At 42.1% G+C, this 25,795-nt stretch overlaps 1 protein-coding gene across 8 annotated transcripts in view; it reads left to right on the forward strand.

Annotated features, from left to right (window-relative positions):
- LOC110977222 (uncharacterized) overlaps positions 1-25,795 on the forward strand; it is a 114,520-nt gene that overhangs the window by 39,091 nt on the left and 49,634 nt on the right. The window contains exon 1 of one of the 8 annotated variants that reach the window (XM_087133733.1): positions 9,469-9,707. The exons of 5 other annotated variants lie outside the window; for them this stretch is intronic. In XM_087133733.1, the coding sequence (XP_086989859.1) occupies positions 9,604-9,707 (104 nt within the window). In that variant the 5' untranslated portion in view covers positions 9,469-9,603. Of the gene's footprint in view, positions 1-9,468; positions 9,708-11,751; positions 11,959-25,463; positions 25,704-25,795 lie in introns of those variants that run through there. 2 more of the 8 variants (XM_022231151.2, XM_022231147.2) reach the window with 2 other exon arrangements.

Below are 25,795 nucleotides of genomic sequence, written 5' to 3' on the forward strand. Positions count from 1 at the left end.
TCTTGCTCAACTGTGTTCAGTGACAGTTGACAGTTTTTGCCGCCCGTGATTCACCTCGACTTTTTGGATGGACCACAGGAAGGGGGCAATTCTGCGTCCCTCTGCAGATGTTCATGTATATTCCCCCAGGGTGACATCCACCTCAGTTTGCCTCGACAAGATACTAGCCCTCTGACCCAGAAGCAACTTGGAGGAAATCCTCAATCACCTGGGGAGTAAACGTTTTGCGCAACCAATAAAAAGATCTTCTGTCATCTGGTGTATTTTGGTCCCATGTTGTCCCAGAGGAGTTGTTATGGCAGAAATGCAATCTTCTACATGCATCTTAGAATGCAGGTCTCTCTTCATGCACCTGTATGGCTTTCAATACCAATGAACATACCAAGGCAGGGGCCAATCATTGAGCTGCTTAAGCATAAAATCTGCTTTAGTGCAAAATAACCTGTCATAAACAAAAATGAAGGTTACCAGCAGCTCAAACTCTATGTGATTGTCATGCTAACCAAAAGACAGCTAAATACATGTTCCATTCCGAAACTATATACATCGCATGGAGTTTTGGCTGGTTATCTGATTTATCAAGCAAGGTTTTCTCACACTTAAGCAAATTTTGTGCTTGAGCAGCTGTATGAAATTGGGAACTGGGTAGTCCCCTTGCTTCTTTATGGCAAGTCCAGGAGCGAAAAATACAGCCTTCTGATCTTGGTTAGCAATGGGAAAAGTCCTAGCTCTCCATGAATGTGTACATTTTAGAGACAGTTTTTGGTGTGTGGGCTGTTTGTTCAATTCCACCTACTTGTGCATGCATTGGCACATTGACTAGGGATGCAAAACTGTTTTGTCTTTTCCAAATTCTTTCCAAAGGAGAAAGAGAATTTGGCTTAACCACTGGCGTGAGAGCTAGACTTCAAGGACCCCAGTTCACTTTTCACCGTTGAATGTGCTGTCATTGTGAGAGTGGCTCTTCCACGTGCTTGTGAAGAAAACTCCTCTCTCCCCCGAACCGTGGGGTCCGAAGTCTGCCCTCCCTCCCACGTTTTTTACACAGAGCTTAGCATGTGCGTCAATTTTGTATCTTCTCCTTGCTTGTCCCGAGACACCTGTAGGTGAACCATGACCTTCTTGTAGGTTTCTCCCAACACAGGGAAAAGAATCAGAAGTTCAGGGGAATGGTCTTCTCTCTCTCTTCAGTCCCACTGTCTTGGGTTTGCAGTCTCTATAGGTCCCCTGATTCCCCCTACCTTGAAGCACCTGCAGAAAGAAATGCACAACATCTCCTCACTGAGCGCAGTGGCAGAATTACAACTCCTCCAGGAGCCTGCCCTTTTCCACTGTCCCCAGTTTTGTATCCTCCAAGGGGTTACAGTGTCTGTTTGCTTGCTACTTATCAGCGGAAGACAGAGCAACCTCTGCTGGGGAGCAAAGTTAGGAGTAAAGACAACCTGTTATCCAAAACGATCAGGGAAATGTCAAGCCAGCTCCATGGTGATGGATTGGCATAAATTTGCAAACTGCATGTGTATCAATTTTTTTTTTCATTCTGGCATGAAAGCGGATATTTACCTTGTTTACTTGTGTAGTGCAGTAAGCTTAGTTAGGCATTTAAGTGATTAGTGAAATCAGCACAACTTTATTGCCAATAGTGCATTGGAAGCATACAAAAGTTGGTTGGACTTCTGCTATACCATCCCAAGTTCCAGTCCTTCCTTGTGTCAGCGTTCTCTCCATTATGCATGTTTTTTTTCTTTCTTTTTCTAATCACTCTCCATGACAATTGGTACGCCTATCCATGGAAAAATGTCAAATTTTCTTTCCTGAGCTTATGTTACACATGCTGATCTATGTCAATGCCTTTCGTTTCTTGCATGTGTCATTTTCATCTCCATCTTTTTCCCTCCAAAAAAATCTGATTTGTAGCAGTCCAGCCCCTCCCCTGTGGGAAAATTCTTAATAAATCTGTCCTGGGTCTTAGAAATTTAAAGTAGAAATGGAATTCAGCCCATGTCCAGGACAAATCCGGGAAATTTAAGTGCCTACAGCAGCATCCAGCAAAATCTAGGGGAAAAAAGTTTTTGCGTGCGAATCAGGACCCTTAACATGTCACTCAAGTATGATTGATTCAGAAGAGTGCCTACCAGTGTCGGCCTTGTGAACTCGCCTTTTCCCTAATTTTTCTTTCTACGGTTGTTTAGTGATTAATGTTTCATCTACACTGCGGAACATGAAATGCAATCTTTTAATCCAGCGGAACATCGCCGAGGTCACGAACAGAACTCTCAGTGGACCCCATTCCAGGCATAGTGAAACCCCAGGCTGGGAGGGAAGGTCAGGGACGTTGTGCTTGCAACTTCTACCTGCAACTCCCAGTGGGGCGGCTGCTGACAAAAGCCCCGGAAGATTAGGACCTGCTGGCTGCTGCAGGCCATACAGCTGTATTGGCCGTGGAATTGTTCCACTGTTTTGGAGAGGGTGGGGTAAGTTAATAGTTGTTTTGGAAGGGCGGGGTATTCAGAATGTACTGTCAAGAGACCGGTACTTTGGGCCAGTTACTTGACAGTGAAAAGTTGTCTCATTCTGAATAGTTCTTCAAAATTTGTCAAGAAACTAAAAAGGGTGTTTTTAGTTGGAAGTTTAACTGAGTTTTGGCGTCCAGGAAAAAAAGGTGCACATTGTATATGCACATACCCGTCTGATACTCTATATGTGTACATGCACATGTATGTGCTTTACATGCCGCCATTATCATTAACAAGGTTCAGCCTTGCATCATTGTATTGGAATAATGTTCACATGTGTTTCAGTGGTTACATGTTCAATGTACCTCATTCCCAAATTCAACTATAACTTTGCATATCATCTTAGCCTGTACATTTTTAAAATTGCTTGACAGGAATTTAAAAAAAACAAAACAAACAAATCCTGCCAACCAGGGGGTCACTTGTTTATTTGCCAGGCTGCCCCCTGCCTGAATTTAATGGTTTGCTTAACACCTTCCAATCACCCCCTTACAAACCCCTCAACAACCAGAATTGCCAAGTACACAACACACAGAGTAATAATTCTGGTCAGGCTAATTCAGCCAGACCTGCCCCTCCCCTCTCAGGCCTGGCAAAGTCATTAAAGGGAGGTCAGTGGCCCATTCCATTCTGTGGGTCTGGTCACTAGGCTAGCTGCAGGTGGCCTGCTCATTATTTCTTATCAACCTGTTGATTTGCTGATGAGGTGAGCTCATCAGTGTTGCCACTCTCCCCATCATGGGTGTTTGTTATGTAATAAGGCTCACCTCTGCAGTGGCAGGGGAACTAAATATTGACACTTGAATTAAAGTGCAAAATATTTGGTGTCTAGCAACTTAAGCAAGTCTAGGCAGTTCAGCATTCATGTGGTAGCGTGGAGCTCCATGTTCAGTAGACCTCGCTGCATGCGCTGGCTTGACAATGCCGCCATCATGTCTTTCAGTGGGAGTTGATGTAAATTGTGGGTGTGAGTCTCCACAGTCCTTTTGTTTACAAATGTTGAGTACCATAATGTGCAGGTGGTCGTCTATCTTTGCATACTGTATTTCATTGCGGCTGTTATTAATTTGCTATTTTGAAACATTTGGCAGTTGAATACTTGATGAATTATTCCTTTGTTTATGTTTGGATCACTGGTCGTCAAGGAATCTGTTGGCAAAAAACGTATGAGCGTGATATAGCAGAAGAAATTTTGCCTAGTGTACAGTTTAGCTGATCTTCCCAAGTTTTTCCTCTTCACAGTCAGCAGCTTTGCTGAAATAAAGCGTATTTTTAAACGACATCCAGCTCTTTAAAGGGTGGGTTCAGGTTCTTTTCTTTCAGCGCATACCTCATTGCTTGTTTCGTGCGGGGCCAAAACCCGGTTTTGGACAAAATTCTGTGAAATATTAATGTTTAACTACGAGAGTTGATTGAAATGCGCATGATTCTTAATGCACGTAATGGATATATACACGGTTTTTACCACTTGAAGCGAGGTTGTTTTTTTCCTGAGTTTCTGAGCAACGCTGCTTGTTGCAACATACATGAACACCTGAGAGACACACTCTGCATGTGGAATGGTCTCTCTGTTTCAAGCACATTGATTCCCCTATTATAACTTGAAACTTTTTGTGTTTTAGTCACAGAAACTTCAAAAGGCTTTCCTTCATGGAGGAGGTCAAAGTAATCCACACAGCACATGTACATGTAATTGATTACAGGGTTAACTGGAATGTGACTCATTTAAAAGTACTGGCATCCCCTAATGCGAGGAATAATGTTACTGAAATGCACGTGCTCAACAGGTGACGAACGATAACGCATGTGGCTCAAGTTAGCACCCGTCTTGCGGGATGTGAGTGAATTACTTTTGACGATTCGTGGCGTCTGCCCCCTTCCTCTCAATTTCTGAGTGGAGTTAACATTTTTGGGGGAAAGGAATGTTTCAGCTGTGCGACTGGGTCGAGTGGAGCAAGGAGGAATGGAGGATGGGATGGGCAGAGATGGCAAAAGAGGAGGGGGTGGTGTGCAACTGTACGTATGATGAGGAAAAACGATACAAGGATTTTTAACTTTCCTAGGCGACTTTGCTAGATCCAATCCTGAATTCTCTAAATTTTTCTAAAAATTGCAGTAAACGAATGGCACATTCTTTATAACCTTAACCCTAACACTCCTCAGTCCTCCAACAGGTGAAGGATTGAGGAGGGTTAGGGTTAATTGAGCATCAAGGTAGTGTGAAGTAAGACCCAATAGTGGTACCCTATAAGCACTTTTCAAACCCTCTCAATTGTCCAAATTTCCTCCAAAGATAAGCTCAAATTTCTATTGGAGTGTTTTCTTGTTTCTTTTTTTTTTACCAATCCGTCAAAGCCATTCACAGCAGAATTCTATGAGAAATGGAGGGTGTGCAAATCTTGATTCTTCCAACGTAAAGCAGTTTAAGGGTTGATGTGTGTTCACCAGTTAACACAGCCCCTACAATACCACGAAAGGCTCTCATCAGGAGTTTCCCACTAAAAGCCCCTCTCAAAGTGGTGTTGCATAACAGACCCAGCCAAGAACCCCACCACTGTTTTTTTTTTCCCCAGAATTTAGAACCATATCCATGTATTGTGCTTCTGAGTGGATAAAGAAACATCCCCGGTACCCAGTGCACATCTATAGTCAAAAGTCACACCTCAGAGAGTACGGGTCCCTGGAAACACATCCAGGCAAGTGCGGTAATCTTCTGCAATCCTACAGTGGCCGATTTCAAGGTCACCTCTTGTTTTTTCCCATGGCCGGATTCATGTATACATTTCAACAGTTGCAGGATGTGACACAAACAGGTGGCAAGGTAGAGGGGATATTGCCTGGACAGGAAGGTATTAATTCTCCCTCCCTGCAAAGTCAAGGCAGACAGTAAATCATATCTAATTGTTTCTGCAGACGGAAACTGCACTCTCTCTGCTGGGAAACTAAAGTTTTAGGGACGGATGCATAAAGCCTAAGGCACTGTACTAATGACAGCAGTGTTACAGTTGTGTACATATGTCCATGCTAATAATCATCGAGACGCAATTTAGGGTTGAATTTTTTCTTCTGTTTTTGTAGAAATGAAACTGACCTGTTTTCGTAGACATGCCACACAAGCAGATAAAAACTTGTGAGCACTGAAGAATTACTTCAACCTCCTTTCAAGACTGCCGAAAAAAAGTTGAACAACAGAATTGGCCTCCTGCTTCGCAGTTAAAGTGAAATATAATAGGTATGAAAAACAGAAAATGTTGACATTTATCAAGTAGAAGAGTTGGTTCGAAGCTTCAGGTGCATTTCAGCAGGAGACGTACATTTATAAGTGTAGGTTGTGGTCCGTTTCAAACATTCCAACCCATTCTTCAGCTTTCAAAAGTAAATACAACGTAAATAGAAAACAAGCTATTCTTCACTATGGATTTGCTGCTTTGAGTCTGAAGAGATTCCAGAAGGGCGCTAAGTGCACAAAGACAGATTTTTACCGTTATCAACATTCCCTCAAAAAAACCACACAGGGAGGAAAAACAGGATTTCTAGACAACCTTCACACATTTTTACATGCTGTTTGTTTATTTGTCGGAGCCCACTTCATGTTTTTCCTGGCCCAGAATGTTTCAATGTGTGCGTGATGACGGAATGCTGTGGCAGTTGTTTTTTCCATCGCGGCTCACCTGCGGTGCCAGCGGACCATTCATGTCCATGCTTTGTGATAAGAGTAACAATAATATCTGGCGATGTTTGCACGTAAGTCGAGAGCTGTCATTCTCTTTTTTCTTTTCGTGCCCTTTAACCCACATACAGGTTGCCATTGTCAGAGGGGACACTAATTTTTTTTTTTTAAATTCTGTCACCATTAGGCGATGTTCTTCATATTACCGTCTATATTTGTTTGAGCATTCAAAGAGAAAGTTTGTACAGAGTTGGACAAACTAAAAAATTGGACCTTGAAACGTACAATTACAGTACCTGGTTTGTTTGTGTGCATAGAGTCTGGGATCAAGTCTTCTTAAATTGCCTCAGGCAAAAAAGGTTGGATGTATTTTTTTGTAGCCGAGGGTTAGAAATGCTGAAGGAGCCAAAAGTGTGTTGAAACAGCAAAGATTAACACAGAACAGAACTGAAACACTTGCAGTGTCCAGAGGTTGATAACCATGCCGTCTTTTAAAAGAGTTTATTTCAGTGAAATTCAGTCTTCAACCTTCAAGTTGGATGTGCACACCATATGGGAGATTTGAATACAGTGTACCTGTACAGTGGGGTACCAAATTGATTATTTGGCAGTTCTCTCAGCACGGAAATCTCACTATGACTGGTCGGTCATTTATTATTTTTTTAAAAAGGCAGTCAAAGCCTGCAGACCCTCTTCATTTGTTTAGATCTCCAAGTCAAACTGAATTACATGTACCACTTCCAGTGTGGTAGCATTTCAGACGTGTCTGGCTTCCTGAGTCCATTCATGGCTGCCGAGATGCTATCAGTGTGTACTGTGTTACCAATCATTTTCCAAACTTTCAATCATCAAATCCCACCCCCCCTTACCCATAAAGGCGGGGTGTCAGATTAGAAACACTGACTGCACTCCCTCCCATGTGGCCTTTCAAAGGTCAAAGCAGCCAATCTTGAGGCACCCAGAGAGCAGCGTTTCCTTTCTTGTAGGATGTTGCAACTTCAGATCTGTGTCTATTTTAATGCCTTACACCCCAGCCAGCCAAACTGGGGTGATCGTTTGACCCCTAAGGCTGCAGAGGTCAGATATGATTTGGCTTTTAAGGGTTACAAAGTCAGGCGGTTTCTTGTCTTTTAATGGGACTTTGAAGAGGAGCTTTCAGGGGGTCTTAAGTGGCCCATTTGGTTGTCATTTAAAGTGAGTTACCAGCAGGGCTTGAACCCGAAGGATTGAAGTTGGCCAGGGAACTGACTGCTGGCCCAGCCCCCTCAGTGTTTTTATTGGGAGTTCAAGTGTAGAGTGAAGACTGTCTATAAAACCATGGAAGAGGTCAGAACATTGGTAATTAGAACTAGCTCTGCCTTGTTGGGGCATTCTGGCCCTATTTACAGATGACGTTCTACGGTTATTGGTTAGAACAGGAAAAACTTCTCCAGTTTTATAAATATCTGTGTAAATTCCCTTAAACGCCCACCAACGCTGTATTTCAGGGAACGGTCTTGTGCATGTTTTTTTTTCAATACAATCAGGACTTACTAGCTCACTTCGTCCCAAAGCAGTCTCCGGCATCTAGCAGGAGTAAAATACATAATTCCGCCTGCCTGGTACCCCGCTGCTGCCATGATTAAGGGGTTACAGTTCATCAACTCTTAAGCTTGTCTTCCTGTATCAAGTACACCCGAATTAATCCAGGTTACAGACTGCATGTACCCTCTGATGACCAGGCTGTTGCTGGTGCTTTCTTGGGTTAGGAGGGTCAAATCTTTGGCTAACACTTCCTGCAACCCGTGACTTTCATGGGTGATCCCCCTCAGCTTAGCCAGAATGATGAAGCTCATCCGGAAGCATGGCTCAAAGATTTAGCACACACTGTTGTAATGGCTTCAGCACCGGTGTTACACGTACCATGGCAGTGGGATACCTCAGAGTTCACTACCGTTCAGCTTGAAAGTGCAATGTACCTGCACAAAACTGATTGGTACATGCAAGGTGCATGTACATGTACTGTAACTGAACCAGCTATGCATGTATGGGCAGCCATCAGGGAAAATAGACAGCATGAAAAATAAAACTCCAGATTAGAAATTGATATTTAAGTCACCTTTTTATATTTATTGCAAATGAATATAACAAATGCTTTTAGAAGAAATAAGACAAAGAAAAATTTGAATGAAAAAGAAAAGAAATTATTTGTAATAAATGATTCAAAACAAATATTAGAAAAATAAAAATTACAAATTCATCAAATATGTTAAAAAAGTAAACAGAAAAAAGGAAAAGAAATATCAAAGAAAAAAGGGAAAATATAATCAAAATTAGAAATCCAACTCAGAAATATACGAACAACTCAGAAATAAACACCCACATTTACATGTACATGTATGTGTTCAAAACCTTTCTTACCATCAGCTAATGTCTGTTCCTTAAACTAGGAAAAAACATTGTGTTGTTAGCCACCAAGTGTAAGGAGCCCCGCCAAACATTTGGTGCAACTGAAGATCCATGTTCTCCTACTGCAGAAAATACATCTGTCCTCTTTCCTGCGCATGTTTGCCTAGACTATTGTCTGAGGAACCCAACTATCCCATTAACACCATCTTTACAAATTCCCTCAAATTGGAATTGTCATTTTGCAGTGAGAAATCATAGTAAGATACTTAAGAGACTTTGTAGTACTGCTAATGTGAATTAATATAGGTGCTTAAAATGCCGGGAAAAATCTTTTGGCACTTAAGAATTTGTTCCGTAATGCCGCAGTTCCTGTGTCATTTGCTTGGAGCGGTTTTCAGTGTGTAACACTCTGGTAACCTCAACCTTCTGAAATCCCTCAAAAACCCACCAAGAAGTTGGCCCCTTGGTTACTGTTTCCTTTTAGCGGGGGAGGGGGAATACTCCCCAAAAGTTTGCATGTAAGCACCAAGAATAAAGCGTTCAGGCTCTTTTCAGCTCCAGAATTCACCAGCAGTTTCCCTTTTCACCCTGTAAACTAAAATGTGGCCCCGTTACGTGTCTGCACCTTATATCATCAGGACTTGTCAGGGACTTTGAGTAGTCCTCAACAGGTGCGAGACTGGGGCAATACCGGGCCCATGAGAGACTCTATCACTGCAGCTGGGAGAAAGAGAGAGACCTCTTAAAAGGGGACCTGTCTGACCTTAAAGATATCTACATGGGTTGACCCCTCAGTGGTTCGGGTCAAGGTTGGTCCCGGCATTGGCCCACTCAGTCTGCGGGCGGAGAGGAGCTCTTTGTTTTAGTGACTGCAGGGGAGGTCTGACCCAAAAGTGGGCCGTGATAGATTGACTGCAAGCAGTGTTGTCTAGGACATGTTTGGACTTGAACTGAAAAGTCGGCGGTGGAGATGTTTGATGCCATCTTGTATGTGACAGAGCTGGAAGTGGCAGGGCGATTTCGTCTTGGATGTCAGAACTCTTTTTGTTGGCATTTTCAGCAAGTGGCTTTTGCAGTCGACACTTTCTGTGTGGATTGTTAGATTCGTTTCATGGTTGGCATCCTGTGATCTTGTAAGTACAGTATTTTGTACATAGCATGTTTGTATACTGCTGTCATTTTGCCCCAACCAGAGTTGGAACGGCTGATGACGAAATCCGCTCAGGGATATTAAATGTGAAGAATGTTGTAATAACAACAGGTAAAATAAATTCGGAGGCAATTTCCAACAGCAGTGAACTGTTGCTTCCGAGTTAGATTGCTTTTACTGCAAAAACCGTTGTGTTGATTTATCACCCTGGTTACTACCATGGGACCACACCAGACTAGGTCTAGTCCTCTGATAACACCCAGGGTGTTAAATCAACACGAAATTAACACTGTAATACAGTAATTAATTGTGACCTGCTTCCACAAAATGAGCGTAAAGTCGCACAGTACCGTTTCACTGTACGGCGGGCCAAAGCCAAAATTTCGAAGGGGTGGTAGATTTTCACTTTTTATGATTTTTTGAATCTGCACATCACTTTCCACCCATGCTGTAGTTTTTGGACAATTATGCAATCAGAAAAATGTATTTTCAGCCCATTTTTGTTGTGGTGACCGTTCTCATTATCTTCAGAAATCTTTAAACAAAGATGCAGACAATGACAAAACATGCAGTAATAGACTGGCGCTTTCACCCCGTTCACCCACACCTACCCAGTCCTACTACCCGCACAATTTTGGTATCGTCTGAAAGCTTACAGTACGGCCTGCTTTGTTTTTAGGAATTGTTGTTCAACGTGCATTATTCTGTGTGATTTGTAATACACATCTTGGAAGCCTCTTTTCTAGGAAGCTATTCTGTAAAATGTATGCAGACTCAACGCTTTTCAAGTCTCAAACGAGAGAGGTTGGGTCGTACCCCATGAATTATACATCATTAGAAAGGGCGTCTATTGCAGATTTCGAAAATACTAAAAGCCCAAATTTGAAAAAAAAAACCTGACTCTATGCTTATTTTGTGGTAGCAGGTCTCAATAGTTTTTTAGATGACCAATCAAAATTTAAGGAGAACTCAAAATTTGAAAAACATAAAGTTTAAAAGTTGATGAGTCAATGCCAGTTTGTAATCTTGGTTGCTGCAGGACTATACTTGCTTTGACACTGCATGTGTCATTTGTAAGAAGAAACACAACGACAGTGGAAGTGAAATAATTCTTGAACAGTTAGGAAAGAATGCCAAATGAAACAGGAGGTGGCTTGAGGTTTATCTTGAAGGTTTTACGAGGTTTACCAGGTTTTGGCAGGGTACTCAGTACCTCGGGGCAGAACCTTAAGTAACCCCTTGTTTGCACTGTGTCTCAGCTCGGTCTTTAATTTGTGTATCGGTCTTTGTATCTGTTTTGTTCTTTTTCATTTTGATTCTGTCAATCGTCTCCACTGGTAGTAAATTGACACTTTTCAGGTGAACACACTGCAATTTCACTTGTCTGTCAAGTAGCCAATATGTGCCAAGATACTGCGGGAAGCCAACCTGTTATATTTCGTGTAAACAATTTCTTTCAGATTTATAGCCTTGTTTTGGATCTACCGGTAGTGTTGCCATTAACAGAGATTGCCAGCCAATGCTCCTGGAAACCAGATCCCGTTGACAATCTGTTGAGCTTGCAGTCCAGCATCCTGGGGTTTTTTTCTGTATGTTTTTTAATTTGATCCAAGAATGTTGACATTATGACGTACATTGCCCTAGTTGATAATATAAAGGGCCCACCAGCCCCATTTCAACTTCAAGACTGTGCCAATTGCGTCATTGTTGCAACCTCTCTTGACCCTCTCGCCCAAATGTTTGAGAGACATCACCAGCAGCGAGGCTTGTAGAAACAGAGTAGCTCCCCTGCTTGTTTATTTATAACCCACAAGGGGACCCGGGGAATGGAACCTGTCATTTTTCAAGAAAGAAAAAAAATTGGATGCGTGCTCGGTGTGGGGTAATCTGCAGTGTTTGACAAAAGCAGGGTTCGGTCAGTGATACCCTTGTGCATTGTGGCAAGTCACAATCCGGTTTTTTATATGGTTCTCCCCCCCCCCTTTTTCCCAAAGGGGGAAGTTTTTGTTTTGCCCCGTCAGAGGAGACTCAAGGCCAGACAACAATGGACACATAGTCCATTTTTTCTGCTTGATTAAACACTAAATAATTTGTGAGATGGCAAGGAGAGAGCTGTCGTTGGTGATTTGAACGTCTGGTAGGCCAAGCAACAGGTGGGGTTGGTCCGCCGGGATTTGTGCCACACTGATGAATGGATGTGTCATTCAGAGCAGACAGGCAGTGTTCTATCACTGGTGAGTACATGTATGGGGTATGAGCATTACTCTGCAGGGTGAGACTTTGGTTGTAAAGTATATTGAAGCAGTAGCAAAAAATTGGAAATAAATGCACTTGGTTTTTTTGTTTTGGCAGCAAATGATTAAAGTTAATTTGTGATGAGGGGAAGTCATACCTCTTCTGATCTAATCTTTTTTTTTTATATGAAATCTGCATATTTTCTTTCACAGATTTGTACACATCCACGTGAGCCTGTTCTTGTTCTATTCGCGAGTCTCTCCTTTGATCAGTTTCCAACAAATCTGTGGTTGGAAAACGTTTCATTTTTAGAATTCAGATTTTGACGTTCACACGTTTGGTGAGTTGGTGTACCAGACCTGTACCCGTGTATGCACATACATGCTGCATATCCTGCACCTGTACAGTGTACATGTACTTGATTTGCTTGGTGTCCTGTCAGTTTCCACAGCTTGTCAATGCGGTTGGTGGCTTGCCTTCCGGAATTTGATACATTTGGCCGTGTCACTTTTTTCGTTCGTGGAATTCACAAATTACTGGTCTCCTTGAATTAACACAAGCACAGGAGTAGAAGTGCGAGGTAAAAATCAGGCGTCTACCTCTGTGTGCTGTTGCCATTTTTGTAGAGACAAAGCCAGGTGTCTTTTTCGACAGGCAAGTGCCCCTGAAGAGAGTAGGAGCAAGTCGTTGATCTGGAACTTAAAGCTGTCATCGTTTCTTTGGTCTTCAGATACAGTGTTGGCAGGCATTGAGGCAGTGAAGAACACAGTTGTTGCTTGTTGCAGGATTCCAGCTATCAGTTGCTGACAAAGGGCAACAAACTTCGGCTATATTCTCGAGCAGTTGGCTACAAACATTTGTATTCAGAACTGCAAAGAATGAGAAAGTTCAGTTCCTGCATCAAGGTGCATTTTCACTGAAAATTTGGCTAATGTTCAGCACTGGCTGGCAAGAACCCTGGTTTTCTACTCGGGGGTGTAAGAATTCAGCTTCTAAGCTGATTTCAGCTTTTTTGTGTGTGTGGATGTTGACTCTCGAGTTTCAGCTTTTTTGTACACCCGGCCTGTACAGAAGTATGGGAACTTTTTACGTTTCAGCTTTTTGCTAGCTATTTCAGCTTTGATTGTAAGTGGCCACTCACGCCCCTGCATACTGTATACCTGGGTCTTTTGTTAGAGACCTCCCGTCCAGACTCCAGTTTGCAAAATTCGGCATTATTCAAGTCTAGGTTCGCCGTGGAGTCTGGAGTGAGGGTTTTCACTGAGCGGGATGGGCAGCCCTGCAGACTGCGAGGGACTGGGAAATGAATAAGCTACAAAATGTCATCCTTCCCCAAGAATGATTACAGGTAGAATCACAGTGAAAAGGCAATCAATCAGAAGCTGTCTCCCTGTGAGAAGAGGGAATGGGGATTCCTAAGGGGTGCCCAGGGCAGTGACTAATACCAGCCTGCTTCCTGGATCTGATGGCTAGGACCTTTGGAGATTTGCGAGACTCCCTGAGGACAATGATCCCATAGGGTCACAGCTTACAAAAAAAAACTCATTCCTGGCTCCCCCCCTTTCTAAAAACTCACAGGATGCAGGAAACTTGGCGATTCCCTGCGGCATCTTAAAAACGTAATCCAATTAGGAAGGAAATGCAAAGGCAACGGAAGTGGGTGCAGTTGCCACTTGCCTCTGAAAAACTTAATGCCGATCAAAATTGACTGAATCCGAGCAAGATTTCATTCTACTGACACATGCTGATGAATTTATATAATTGCTGAGTCACTTCAAGTAATTCAGTATTTTTGTTACTTGAGCTTCCCCTCCGATGGAATATTGTTTCAATAATCAACACTTGTGGATTGAGGAATTGACATCAACAAAACAATGACACCTGCTGTTCCAACAAACTTTACAGAAACTGACCTTGTGGTACTTGTATAAGAGTACCAAAGTGTGATGTCATTTTGAACCAGGATGTATACTATAGTGTATATGAATGGAGTACACATGCGTGCCGGTTCACGCACTGGTTCTCGTGCTAATGCCTATTTATACTCATAGTTGCAAGTGTGACGTTTCCACTTTGGTAATCCATGACAATAGGTAACAGCCTGTCCATGTCTTAGATTTCATTGGCTCTGTGCTGTGACAGTGGTCCCCTTCCCAGCAGCTTCTATAGGTTGACCCAGACCCTCTCAACCCATTGCCTGGGGTCACTGGAGTAGATAAACTGCCCCCTCTGAATTCAATTCAATTCATTGTTTTTCACATTGACAAAAATGTGAATTTGACTTCCAGGTTACAGTCATATAAAGGATTAGAACATTAAAATGTTTTAAGTAATTAAACAATTCATTAAATTAACATGTATTAAACATCTTGCACAACATTCAGATGAAATTTATAGGTCAATTGAAAATCTCATCCAAGTCCGACAAGTACTCAATTAAAACATTGCTTAAAACACCAAAACACAATATAAACTTAAATGTACGAAGGACCAGAAAGTATCCCCCTGCCAAATCTGTAATGTAAGGTGGACCCTGTCTCATAAAATTGTTTCATTAAACATTGTGCATCTCACTTGATCTTTTGTGGCACTATCAGACTTACTATTGTGCTTACAACGTCAAAGTCAGGAAGTAAAAAAAAGTCTCCAATCTTTTTCCTTTTTTTTCACTGTAGGGGGCAAGTTGTGCATAGTAGTGGTATGTACAGGCATGATAATGTTATCCGCTCATTTGCTAGAAAGGGCAGAATTAATAACGTCATTATTGATTTACACACTTATGTGATCTCCATAGCCTGACAATCCAAAAGTGGCAATTCCTGTGGTAGTAGGTCATTTATTTCAGATCAGTTTATCAGTTTCCCACCCAGTACTGGTAGGCTCAACGGATTTGACAGTGTCCCGTGATTCAGCCTGATGAAGTGGGCGTGCACCTCTGTCGCTGCCCGGGTCGGGCGTAAATTAGGGCTCCACGCGGCTTAGTGGGTTGGAGGAAGTTGTTAAACCTGTACCAGGGCTCTTGTCTTGCAAGGGATTTGCGACCGCTTTGTGGGGACCGCCTACTCATTTGGGCTTCCTTTGTGTTGGGAAAACCTTTCCATGCAAGCCAGACGACTGGTGACAGGTTCCCTCCTCCATCAGTCCAAATGCAGCAACTGTGCACATTGTTGCACTGTGCGTGTTGATTTCACTCGAAAAGAATCTAGATGAATAAAAGCCAAATGTCACAACACACTCCTTTATACAAAGGCCCATCAGCCACAGTACGAACAATGTTTTGTGGTCATATGGAACCTAAACTTACATAAATCTCTTGCTGTGTAACCACTCGACAGTGTTCGGTTAATAGCTAAATTTAGAATTTACATGTGGCTTTTCTTTCATACTCTGCATTCATACATGTACATGTATGTTTCTGATTGTTTATGTTTGTAAAAATAATTATAATATTGCTGTATTCTCTATAATTTTTCAACAGGGAAAAGAGTTTTGCTTGTTCATGTGGCATTACGCTTACTGGGTCTTGTGTAGCTCCAAACTTCAGAGTTGGAGATGATTTCTTTTTGTAACCACCTCTCTTCCCTCACCCTTCCCCGCAACAAACATATGAATTCAAAATCCTTCCCCTTCCATCAAAGAAAGGATGCAAGAGCTACGGTACCTAGTGTGAGCAAGTTTGGAAATGCCACAAAAGATGGCTGTGGTGGTGAGGTGAAAAAAAATGAAATGGTTCCTAGGTCCAGATGCACTTACTGATGTACCGGTACACTGCTTGCACAATTACTCCTGTATTTGGTCACGCATGCAAGTCCCTAAAGATATGCTCCATGAAAACGCTGTCACCAGTCACATTGTTTTTTTTCCCCATAACCCTCCAGGTACATTTTCAAACTCAGCAAAAACATCCCCGGACCAAATTCCAGTTGTAAAATTACGGATGACTGAATCAAAATTTAGTGGTAGAATCTGGGCAGCTCATATGCGGAGAACTAAAGACTTAAATTGCACATCATCGTATGACGACTGGTGTTAGGCATTCATGACTGCATGTTCTCATTGTTTTGCTCTCCGCAAAAGAAAACCTGTGTTAGGTTGAATTGCACAATATGCCCCTGAGCAAAAAAGCATTGAAAGAACAGCTTTTTAATTTCGTTTTTAAATTGAGGTCTACCGATCGACTCTCGCATAGAAAACGTGTTGGAGTGAAATTGTTTTGTTTCTTGGAGTCTCTCCTCCTTAATTTTTTCATTCCATCATGTGTGGATCCACGTCAGGCGGCGCGGTGCGCCGCCGGCTATTCGTTATTCATACTGGGCAACGCATTGTCATCCAGTTGGCGCCATTTAACACACCCACCTCTCTGTGCATTTGGCACTTGTGACAAAGGCCCGCAAACCTGTTGAAAGCCTCAGCACAGACCAACGTCTGTGATCCGTGCCGTGAGTCACGTGTATACATGTAATTGTCTGATTGTCCTCAGAATGGGTTGGCACTGTTCCCAGGATGATTTGGTCGCACACAAACACACGTTGAGGCACATGTGACACATTGTACAGATCCTCTCAATGAATAACGTCATCATACTTTACCTTCTTCACTGTATGGAATATAAAAATATACTGAAGGGATAGGCTTGTAAGTTGTATAGCCTCTATAGATATTTCTTGGGATGCACAATGAGAATGTACTGTAACTTGAATTACATGTACATGTACGCTCTTGAGCTTACACATGTATGTGTAATCTCATCAGTATATGTTTCTAGTGACTAACAGCACAGGTGTACTGATCTTTGTCCACCATGTACATGTACAGCAGGCTACTGTGTGCTAAAACTGTAACGTCAGTCATTGTTGGAATGAGTTCAAAAATACAGTAAGGATTCAACATTGCTGTTGTAAGCTGTGCGCTGCTGACCCAAGGCCTTACCCCGAGCATGGAGGAAGGAGGGTCCCGAGTGTCCCTGGTCTCATGCCATTGTCTTCAGTCTCTGTGATGCGTTGCTGTGTAGCCTTTTCTCATTCGAAGTCAGCTTAGTGTTTGACTGCATTATATCTCCATATACAGACAAACAGCATTAATAAGAGGACTTTGGGACTTGGTAAATTACTTTGTGTTATCAGGAATGAACACCACGAAGAACAAAGGATTAGGACCCCCCACAATGTCCCTAATAAGCAGAATCTTGTATTGACAGTGCTCTTATCATGAAGTGGAACTGTACTCAGATGACAAGATTACTTGAGCATTTATTTACCAATCCAATATTCCTGTTGACTACACCCATTCGTTCAGGTATTAAAAACACTGCCAGGAATGAATCCCTCAGACACAGTCTCCAGATTTTCTGAATCGATTGTTTATGGCATTTACTCAGGAATAGTGATTTATGAGTACAGCTTAGCTCAATGAGTGGAAAATAACTGTGCATGTACTCTGCATGAGTGATCTCCTTCTGGTGAGATAAACATTGCACAGCACTAGTATACAAGTATGTACATAAATACATGCTATAATTTACAGATGAAAAAATGTAGTGTCAACTTCCTCAAGGTATACCTGAGCTACCCAGGGAAGGACCAACCAGTGAAGCTGACAGCACTGGAGCCCACTGTGCATGTGCTTGTACAGGGAGGGCTTGCCCCATTAGCTGTTCAGTATGAAAGAGAATTTCCTGTGTCCTGAGCCACAGTTTGCTTGGGCTGCGCTGAAGCAGAAACAGCTCCATCAACAAATAACTGAGAATAAAGTGAGACAGGCAGTTCAGATCAGAAGATGAGTCTTGAAACTGGTAGCCCGCAGTCCAGACTGGTAGTGCTGGCAAGTGTGGGCCAATGACAAAATGCTGTGTGACTTACAAAACTAGCAAATGGACATTTAATGTTTAATGTCTAGTATAAATGCATAATTGCAAACGTGTAGGCCTACTGTTAATGTGTCTGGGTTTGATTGTGGCAAATAAGCTTTTATGGGATGCATTGCGTAGTTGTCGTTTTGAAATAAATGAAAGAATTTAGATTAAAAAAAAGGAACTCGGACAATTTGGATCAGTGTTCAAAGAATTTTACTGGATGTAAATCTGCCAAGGATTAATGGAGACTTCAACCTACATTTTGGTGTCCTGGCCAAGAATGCCCTCCAGGGATCATAAAATGAAATAGATGAGACAATCTGTTCTGGCGTGATATACGGCACGTCATTGCACAGAGATACACACTGCATATCTTTCATAATATGATCACTCCTGCAGTTTTATTTCAGGGAGTCCCTGTACTTTATGAAGTTCCTTCATTTGAATACAGTCATGTAAGCTTTACAGAGTACTGAAAGCTTCACTTATATCAAACCAGGGTACCATGACTCATTGCTGAGACCAAAATTTCATGAACTTGGCCTGCCAAATCTATCAACCGAGAGAAAAAGGTTAATGTGTTTTCGAAGTGCAAAAGTACACAAAGCAAATTTGAGTCTGGGACATTGTTGGAACACAAAATTATGGAATTTTAGCTTGAGCAAATCGGGTTTGAAGTTTTTGCCCTGACTACCATAGGTAAAGTTTTGCTAACTTCAATGACATCATGGCTATATCGAGGACCTGACAGTCCATCAAATTATCCTTTGCCATAGAAGGGCATTCAGGCATTTTAAAGACAACTTCCGTTGTAACAGCTTGCCTATGTCCTTCTGCCAGACAGCAGATGAAATGAATTAATGAAGATCTGGCAACTCAAGATCTGCTCAGAACAGAAATTTTGCAAAAATAGGTCACCAACCAAAAACTGGGGTGACCAATTTGCATTTGAATGGACCATGGCTGAACTTTTGCTTTGGACAGAAATTTGTTCAATTCTTTGTTATGGTTACATTTGGAAGCTCCAGGTCAATTCTTTGTTATGGTTACATTTGGAAGCTCCAGGAAGTCTTGCCCTGATTATAATGGAGACCTGCAGGCTGAACACTGAATGGTAAAGCATAATAGTGGCCTGGATACCAGACCAAACAGTGTGCCAGCAGGATGGAGTGGAATTTGTAGTTAATTGGCTGGTGACAGACAAAGCCTCCAGGGGTCACGACCTCAAGTGTTTGTCTGGCCCCAGTCTGGTGCATGTTGGACAAGGTGGCATGTGGAAGTAATAGGACAATTAAAGAACATTACTGGAGGCTTGTACTATATGTAACCATGGGAATAGGGTATGGAAGCTGCCATTAAATAAAAAATTTCCACTAAAGCCGGTTTAGAAATTCATGTAAATGCCAGAATATAGGAGAATACTGATTTTTTTTCTGTATGCAACACTCTTAATTGCATTTAAATTTTTAAAAATATTGTAACTGAAGAAAGTGTGTTTGGAGTTTACTTCACCTTCAATGGTTAACAGATTTCTTATTTTCTTTGTTCATTTTCTACCTGTCTTTTTCACTTCATATTTGCTTGTTTTTGTGGGGGGGGGGTTGTCATGTGGTAGAATGGCTCTGTATAGGTGCTGGTCACCTGTTCCACCTTGCCATTCACTGGCTTTTTAGGCATATTCTTTTTTTGCACCAATCATATGTTTTTTGTTGTGCCGTTTCAACTTTTTTATATACATGTTTTTAACTTTAATTTTTAAAAAAAATTTTTGGAATTTATTTAATTTTTGGTTAAACAGCCAATGGAAGAGTGTAATCAAATGAAATAAATCAATAAATACCGTAGATCATTTTTCTCAGGAACTGATAATTTTTTTCTCCTTTAAACAGTTTAACCCAACCAAACTGTTCAAGCCCAAACAACAACATGAACCTTTTTAAGTGACAGATTTCCATTAAAAATTCAGAATAGTAGTTAGATTTTGAGGGTCTTCTCGAAATGCCAGAAATCAGACCGGATGAAGGCCAATATGAGTCAACACTCACGACCCGTCCACCGCTCCGGCACATCTCAAATCACACCAATATCAGCAAAATAATGCCTTGCATTTGTCATGAGTGATTGCCAGTAACACACTGATCCAGTCACACACATTACAGTCTAGATACAGCACAAGTTACTCAGAAAGCCCTTTCCAAAGTGAGGAATTGTAAATACTTTTCTGCGTCCCGGGAACTGTCACCGATTCCTCCAAGTGTATTGTACAACCACTGCACGCGTTCTTGCAAACATTCCAAAGTGACTTTAGTTCAGAAAAATGTCGTACTCGGCCTGTGGTAATATTTTGGTGGAAATTACCGCACCGTCCCAAAGGCCAAAAAAAAATGTCTTCAATGTGAATGTGTACTCAACTTGTCCTTGTACTGGTGTGTTGCTATGTACTTTGTCAGGCCAGCAGGTACATGGCCCGAGCACACACTTTACTCATGAATAGACTGCTGTTGGAGCAAGGTTGTCTGAGGTTATGTACACAGGCACATGAGCAAACATGAGAAGGTTTCTCATGGATAGGTTTGGGCAGCCGAAATGTGCAACATTTATATGTATGTAAGCATATTGGACAGCATATTTACTGAACTTTCATTGCAGTCAGTGCCTGTGATGAAATTGTTAGATAATATTTTTGAGGAATTTTAAAGTAGACTAAATTGTAAGTGTCTACTTATTAATTACTGATACTTTCTTGTTCGTGTAATTGGAGACACTGGAGAAGTGTTGAGAATTCAAATCAGTTGACTCCTGGTTCTTTTCATTGAAACAGTTTTTCATTTTGCCACAAACTATTGAAGGAAACCAAGCTGTCAGTCTGCATGCAGTTTGTGGGTTGTCCTTGGTAGTCCCCTGACTCCTGTTTAAAACATATCTGTGACAAACAATGCAGCAATTTGATGTCTGTTGATTGAACCAGACTACAGTGTATTCACATCCCTGGAAGTCACAAGGTGTACGTGACTATCCAAATGTCAGCTGATAAAAATCAAGAAACCCAACCTCCTTTGTTGTCTTGATTTAAATCCACCCGAAAAAAAAGAAACACTCTCATTTTTTTTTTTAAAAATAGCCACTGTGTATATCGGGTTGCGCTTGGTGGAACTAGAAATAGAAGGCAGGTGAACGGTCCATTAGTTGAGATCAAACGCCCCAGCACCTGGGCTGGGCCCTGCATGGGGTCTCCGAGCTTGGGCCACGGGTGTCTCCTTACGTAGGTTATAAATGAGGAGAGGGAACGGCTGGACTTTGGAGGAACTCGAGCATGAAGGATTTGGAATGAAGTAATGTATATCACCCTTTGCTCTGCCAAAAAAAGTGGGGGGAAGGTTTCTGGGCTGTTTTTTTTTTCTGAAACTACTTTTACTACTGTACATGTTCCCCAATATTAAGTGTCTGGTGTTAAAAACAAGTCTTTTTCACGCCTGATTTGATTTTGGTTTATTGAAACAAATGCTCAGTAAACAATATTGTGAAGTGGCACCGTCTGTTTCCATTGATGCAAGTGTAGCATACAATATGAGGAGCTGTTTGCACCCTCCCCCCGAACCAATATGAATTAGGTCTTAAAAGTTATTGTTTCTAGCAGTGTCCTGTTTACCAATCCCCACTGCCTAATCACATTTACGGTAGACATTAATGGAATGTAATGGAAAGATTTTTAAGCATTCCATTTTAAGCTTAAACTACACTACATGTGATGTTTCCTAGTAGCACACAACTTTCCGCTCCGCATTTACATGTAGACTTATATCTACCAGTACATACACTTGGTTTTAGCTAAGCTTAGTTACAAATTTTTGTAAGAGATGTGGAAAGTACACCCTTACTTCGTTGCCAAGTTACCAAGTTTACAATAAGTATGTGCACACATTGACAGATATCGGTGCTTGTTAATTTTCGTGTTTTTGAAGGGTCACCTTATTCATGAATGGATGCATCATGCAGACGTCTATGTATATACGCAGTTTAATTTTAGGGCAATCCTCAAGTCCGGTTTTTTATGAAAGTCAAAGTAAATTATGTGCATATGTTTGCCAGTTTTCTTAGAAATGTCTGACACATTGAGCAAATGGTTTGGAACTATGACAAGGTCTTAAAATATCGTTCAGCCTGGACAAGTACATGTAAATTGAGATTAATGTGAAATTTGTTGAGATTTACTCAATGAAATTTATTCTCTGGAATTTTTTTGATATTCATAAAGAAGTCGGCATGCATTGATAGTGAAAATATGTTGTCAGTAACTGTTGGCCTCCACAAAAATATTTGCACAGTTCTTGATAAGGGTTATGTAGAGCAGTGCATGTTGATTTTGGAGGTGGATTACCAGTTACGTTCTACCAGTCTCTCCCAGTTGCATGCCTGCATGCATATTATGCTTGCATGGCCATCTAATCAATTTTTTGTTATATGGCAAATATTGACCGGGTTTATACCAGCGTTGGGACTTTGCGAGTGTTTACCGTAGCTTTTCGTGACTGGTTGGCCGCAGCATTCCTCCGCATGTTATCTTGTCTGCTGTCTATTCTCCTTGGGCGAGGAATGCCCATTATTTCGTTTTTTCCGAATATCGAGTGTTTTTGTTTGCTTGAGAAGTTAGTTGTTTTCCCAGCAAGGCATTTGTTGTGTTGAGAATGCTCTTCAGGAATTCAGGGATGTGTTGTTGAGGAGGTTGTCACCTCGTCATCCCTCGCCTTTACAAAGAAAAGAGGAACAGAATTGTTACACAGCATAGGCCTATTGTAACCTAATACTATTCTTAGAAATGGAATAAATATTGGAGTTGAAGGGAAAAGGAAGGACTTGTTCTCAACCCAGATGTACAGACCGAGCCCTAGTTCTTTCTGCATGTTTTACCAGGATCTTTACTGAATCTTCCAAAATCATCCACTTTGTAGGAATTGAAGGACAGTTTTAGTGTCTGTAAACTTTCAAGGGGCGTCAAATCCCTGTGTTTCCAAAGTAACAGTGGTAGGGCTCAACCTTCCCTATTCCTGAAAATCTTCTGCATTTCCCATTGAATTTTGTGTGAGGCCATACCTGTTGATGTTTGGGAGTATTCTGCGATTTCCGGAAGTATCGTTTCCAAAGCACGTAACAGGAGGTCACTCAATTTGAATATGGGATCTTCCAAAGAGCCTTTTTTACGTTTATTTCAATAAATTTTTTTTTTTTAATTGGGAGGGGGGCAGTTTCTTAGGGGCAGGGGGGACGATCTCCGACGATTGGTTTTTTGGTGGCCTGGTCTGGGACAGTTAGGGCAGACTCAAAATAGGGAGGATAATTTACATTTAAAAAAAAAAAAAGAAATACGATTTCCTACATTCAGTTTGATCAGCCATCCATCCAGGTTTGAACGTTGTCATTGGGTTTTTATTTCTGTTCTTGAGATCCATGGTCTGAGCTGCATCCTTTTGCTAAACCAGTGAAGTTTTCCCTCCCCCCCCCGCCCAAGTGGATATGTTCATTGATGAAGGTGGAACTGCATCATTGAATTTGACAGTGTACGGTGTGGTCAATCGCCTCTTTTGGTACTCCTGGGTAAATTTACATGAAGGTTTGACCGGTTGGCATGCAGTTATTCAGGCAGAAAAATCACCTGAGTGTGTGCCATCTGCAGGTATATACCTGTATGTACCCGATACAATAGACTCATGCTCAATTCTGCATTCATTTGAAAAATTTTACCAAAGTTCCGCCATTGGCACACTGTACTTTCTTCTTTCCCTTCTGGTTTCCTCTTATCAAGGTTTCGGGGCAGCAAAAGGAAGCAATTTGATGTACAGGTGAATTCCCCTTTTCATTTCACTGCTCAAGATTATATGCAGCGTTTTAACAAATATCATGACTGGATTCCAACCTGGTCATTGTTGCCCCGAATGTGTGCCATGTGCGCTGAAGTGGCCCGTTGAATGTGAACACGGCCCGCTGCAAATTCTCACGGCTTGCCCTCGACAATAGGCACTAAGCATCGCACGGCAAGAGGTTTTGTTCAGCTTGTGAAAGGGAGGACTTAGAAATAAGACAACATCAAGCCCAGGAGTGAGCATGGGTGCTTGTTCTCAGCACTTGCCATAAGAATGATCTCAAGATAAAATTTAGGGGAGAGAGGAGGGGATGTCTCCTTGGAACTCTCAGCAGCTTAGATTTGTACTTCTTGGGTCCCCCAATTTTGTTTCATTGGAGTTGCACACTCAGGCTTATAAGTGCAATGCACTTTGTCACGGCATCTTTGGAGAGACGTTGGAGAAGATTTGTCCAATAGTCCCCTCTTGTGGAGGGGCCGAGTGGTCATCTCTAAATACGGTCTCTAAAGCAGGCACTTGTACCAATGGGGTGCACCAAGCATTGCTGACCTCCATCATGACGAAGCAGGATCAAAATTTCATCGTGGGTTGCAAGCTTGAACCCCCACCACCACCACCCTTGAGATCCTCAAGCAATATCTTAAGGAGACAGCTCCTCACGCACAGAGTGGCTTGGAATGTTGATGCGGGGTACTCTCCAAAAGTGTTCAAAGCTTAACCAGATTGGAGGTCCTTCATCGAAATCCTCGCCTACTTGACCAAGTCCCCCCAACGAACATCTCTGACACGTCATTGATGGCTGGTCTGCATGTCTAACCTTCTTAAGCCCCTACACTTTTTCCCCCGTTGTGACTAGCAATAGTTTGCAAGCCGACAGCTCCTGGCACAAAGCGTAATACTTTGAGAAGTGTGGCTGTGTGTTTTAGGCTGTGCTCTCTTTGCAAAGCAAGCAGCGCAAGGGAACGTCAAAGAACTCAAGATGAGTGTGTGCAGAGCACTCGGGTCAATCGGTCACCTCCCTTTGCGGTCAGTCCCCCTCCCTCCCCGCCTTTGTCCTCCTCCCTTGAGCCAATGACCGACCCATTGTCCGGCCTTTAAGTGCATTTAAAAGCTTGTCAAATTTGCTCTCAGTTTGTGTGGCTTATGGCTCACTGAGAAGAGATAGAAAAGAAATGTCACAGTTGATTCATTCCCTCAGAGGTAACTAGTTCCACCTTTGTTTCACTTCGCAATTCCACATGAAGCAGACCATCTTATACAAGAAAAAACAAAAACAAAAAAACTGCCCAATTGGTACATGAATGACTTTACCCTGGAGGTCAACTTCAAGGAAAAGTGATTTGTGCAGCCGCTGCCAGTTAGTGAACTCATCAAAAGTTAATAAACTTGCAATCTATCCAGTGGGTCCATGATGACTTTGGTAAATGTTTACCAACTTGGGTAACCCTGACAGCCTGCCCACGCCTGATTTATCCAGAGTTTTGAGGAATGCGTGGTCAGATGTGTTTACCCCCAAATCAGAAATTACACATGCACTCGTAAAAAGGACAAGTTATGCGAAAACAAGTTTGAATGACAGTTTGATTCAATAGACACATTGCAAACACCTATCTCCCCACCCTGCCACAGCACTCACTCGCACACACACCAGTTTGTAGCCCTGTGTGTACCGTTGGGGGGGCCTATCACTCAAACAGTAGGTTGTGAACCCAGTTTTATTTGTTTGCTCTTTTCTTGGTAATGGCACCGGGATTATGATACTTTAACAACGCCTATCAGGAAATGTTGTCTGTGGCTGACAGTCCACTTCTCAAAATTACAAAACCTCACAGGGGGCTTTGGTACGGGTCATAGAGCTAGTTAACTGCGGTCAAGTGGGGTCCAGAACAAGGCCAGCTGACCTGTCACAAAAAAGGTCTCAGTCCTCAGGCCGGACGTTGAGTTCTTTGGAGATCTCCCACAGATGGAAGAGACTTGACACGGAATCCACAATGGGTGTTGTGTTCACAGTCCCTCTCCCCAAGTTCAGAAGCAGGTAGGTCCTTGTTCCATGAATAGAATCCCTGGGTTGTAGTGTTAAATCTGGTCCTTCCTACCAGTACCTGTGGGCCAATGCTTGTTATAACT

Source organism: Acanthaster planci, linkage group LG02 (genome assembly GCF_054643075.1).
Source record: "Acanthaster planci isolate LZ-2023a linkage group LG02, COTS_SCS, whole genome shotgun sequence".
Taxonomy (NCBI): Eukaryota; Metazoa; Echinodermata; class Asteroidea; order Valvatida; family Acanthasteridae; genus Acanthaster; species Acanthaster planci.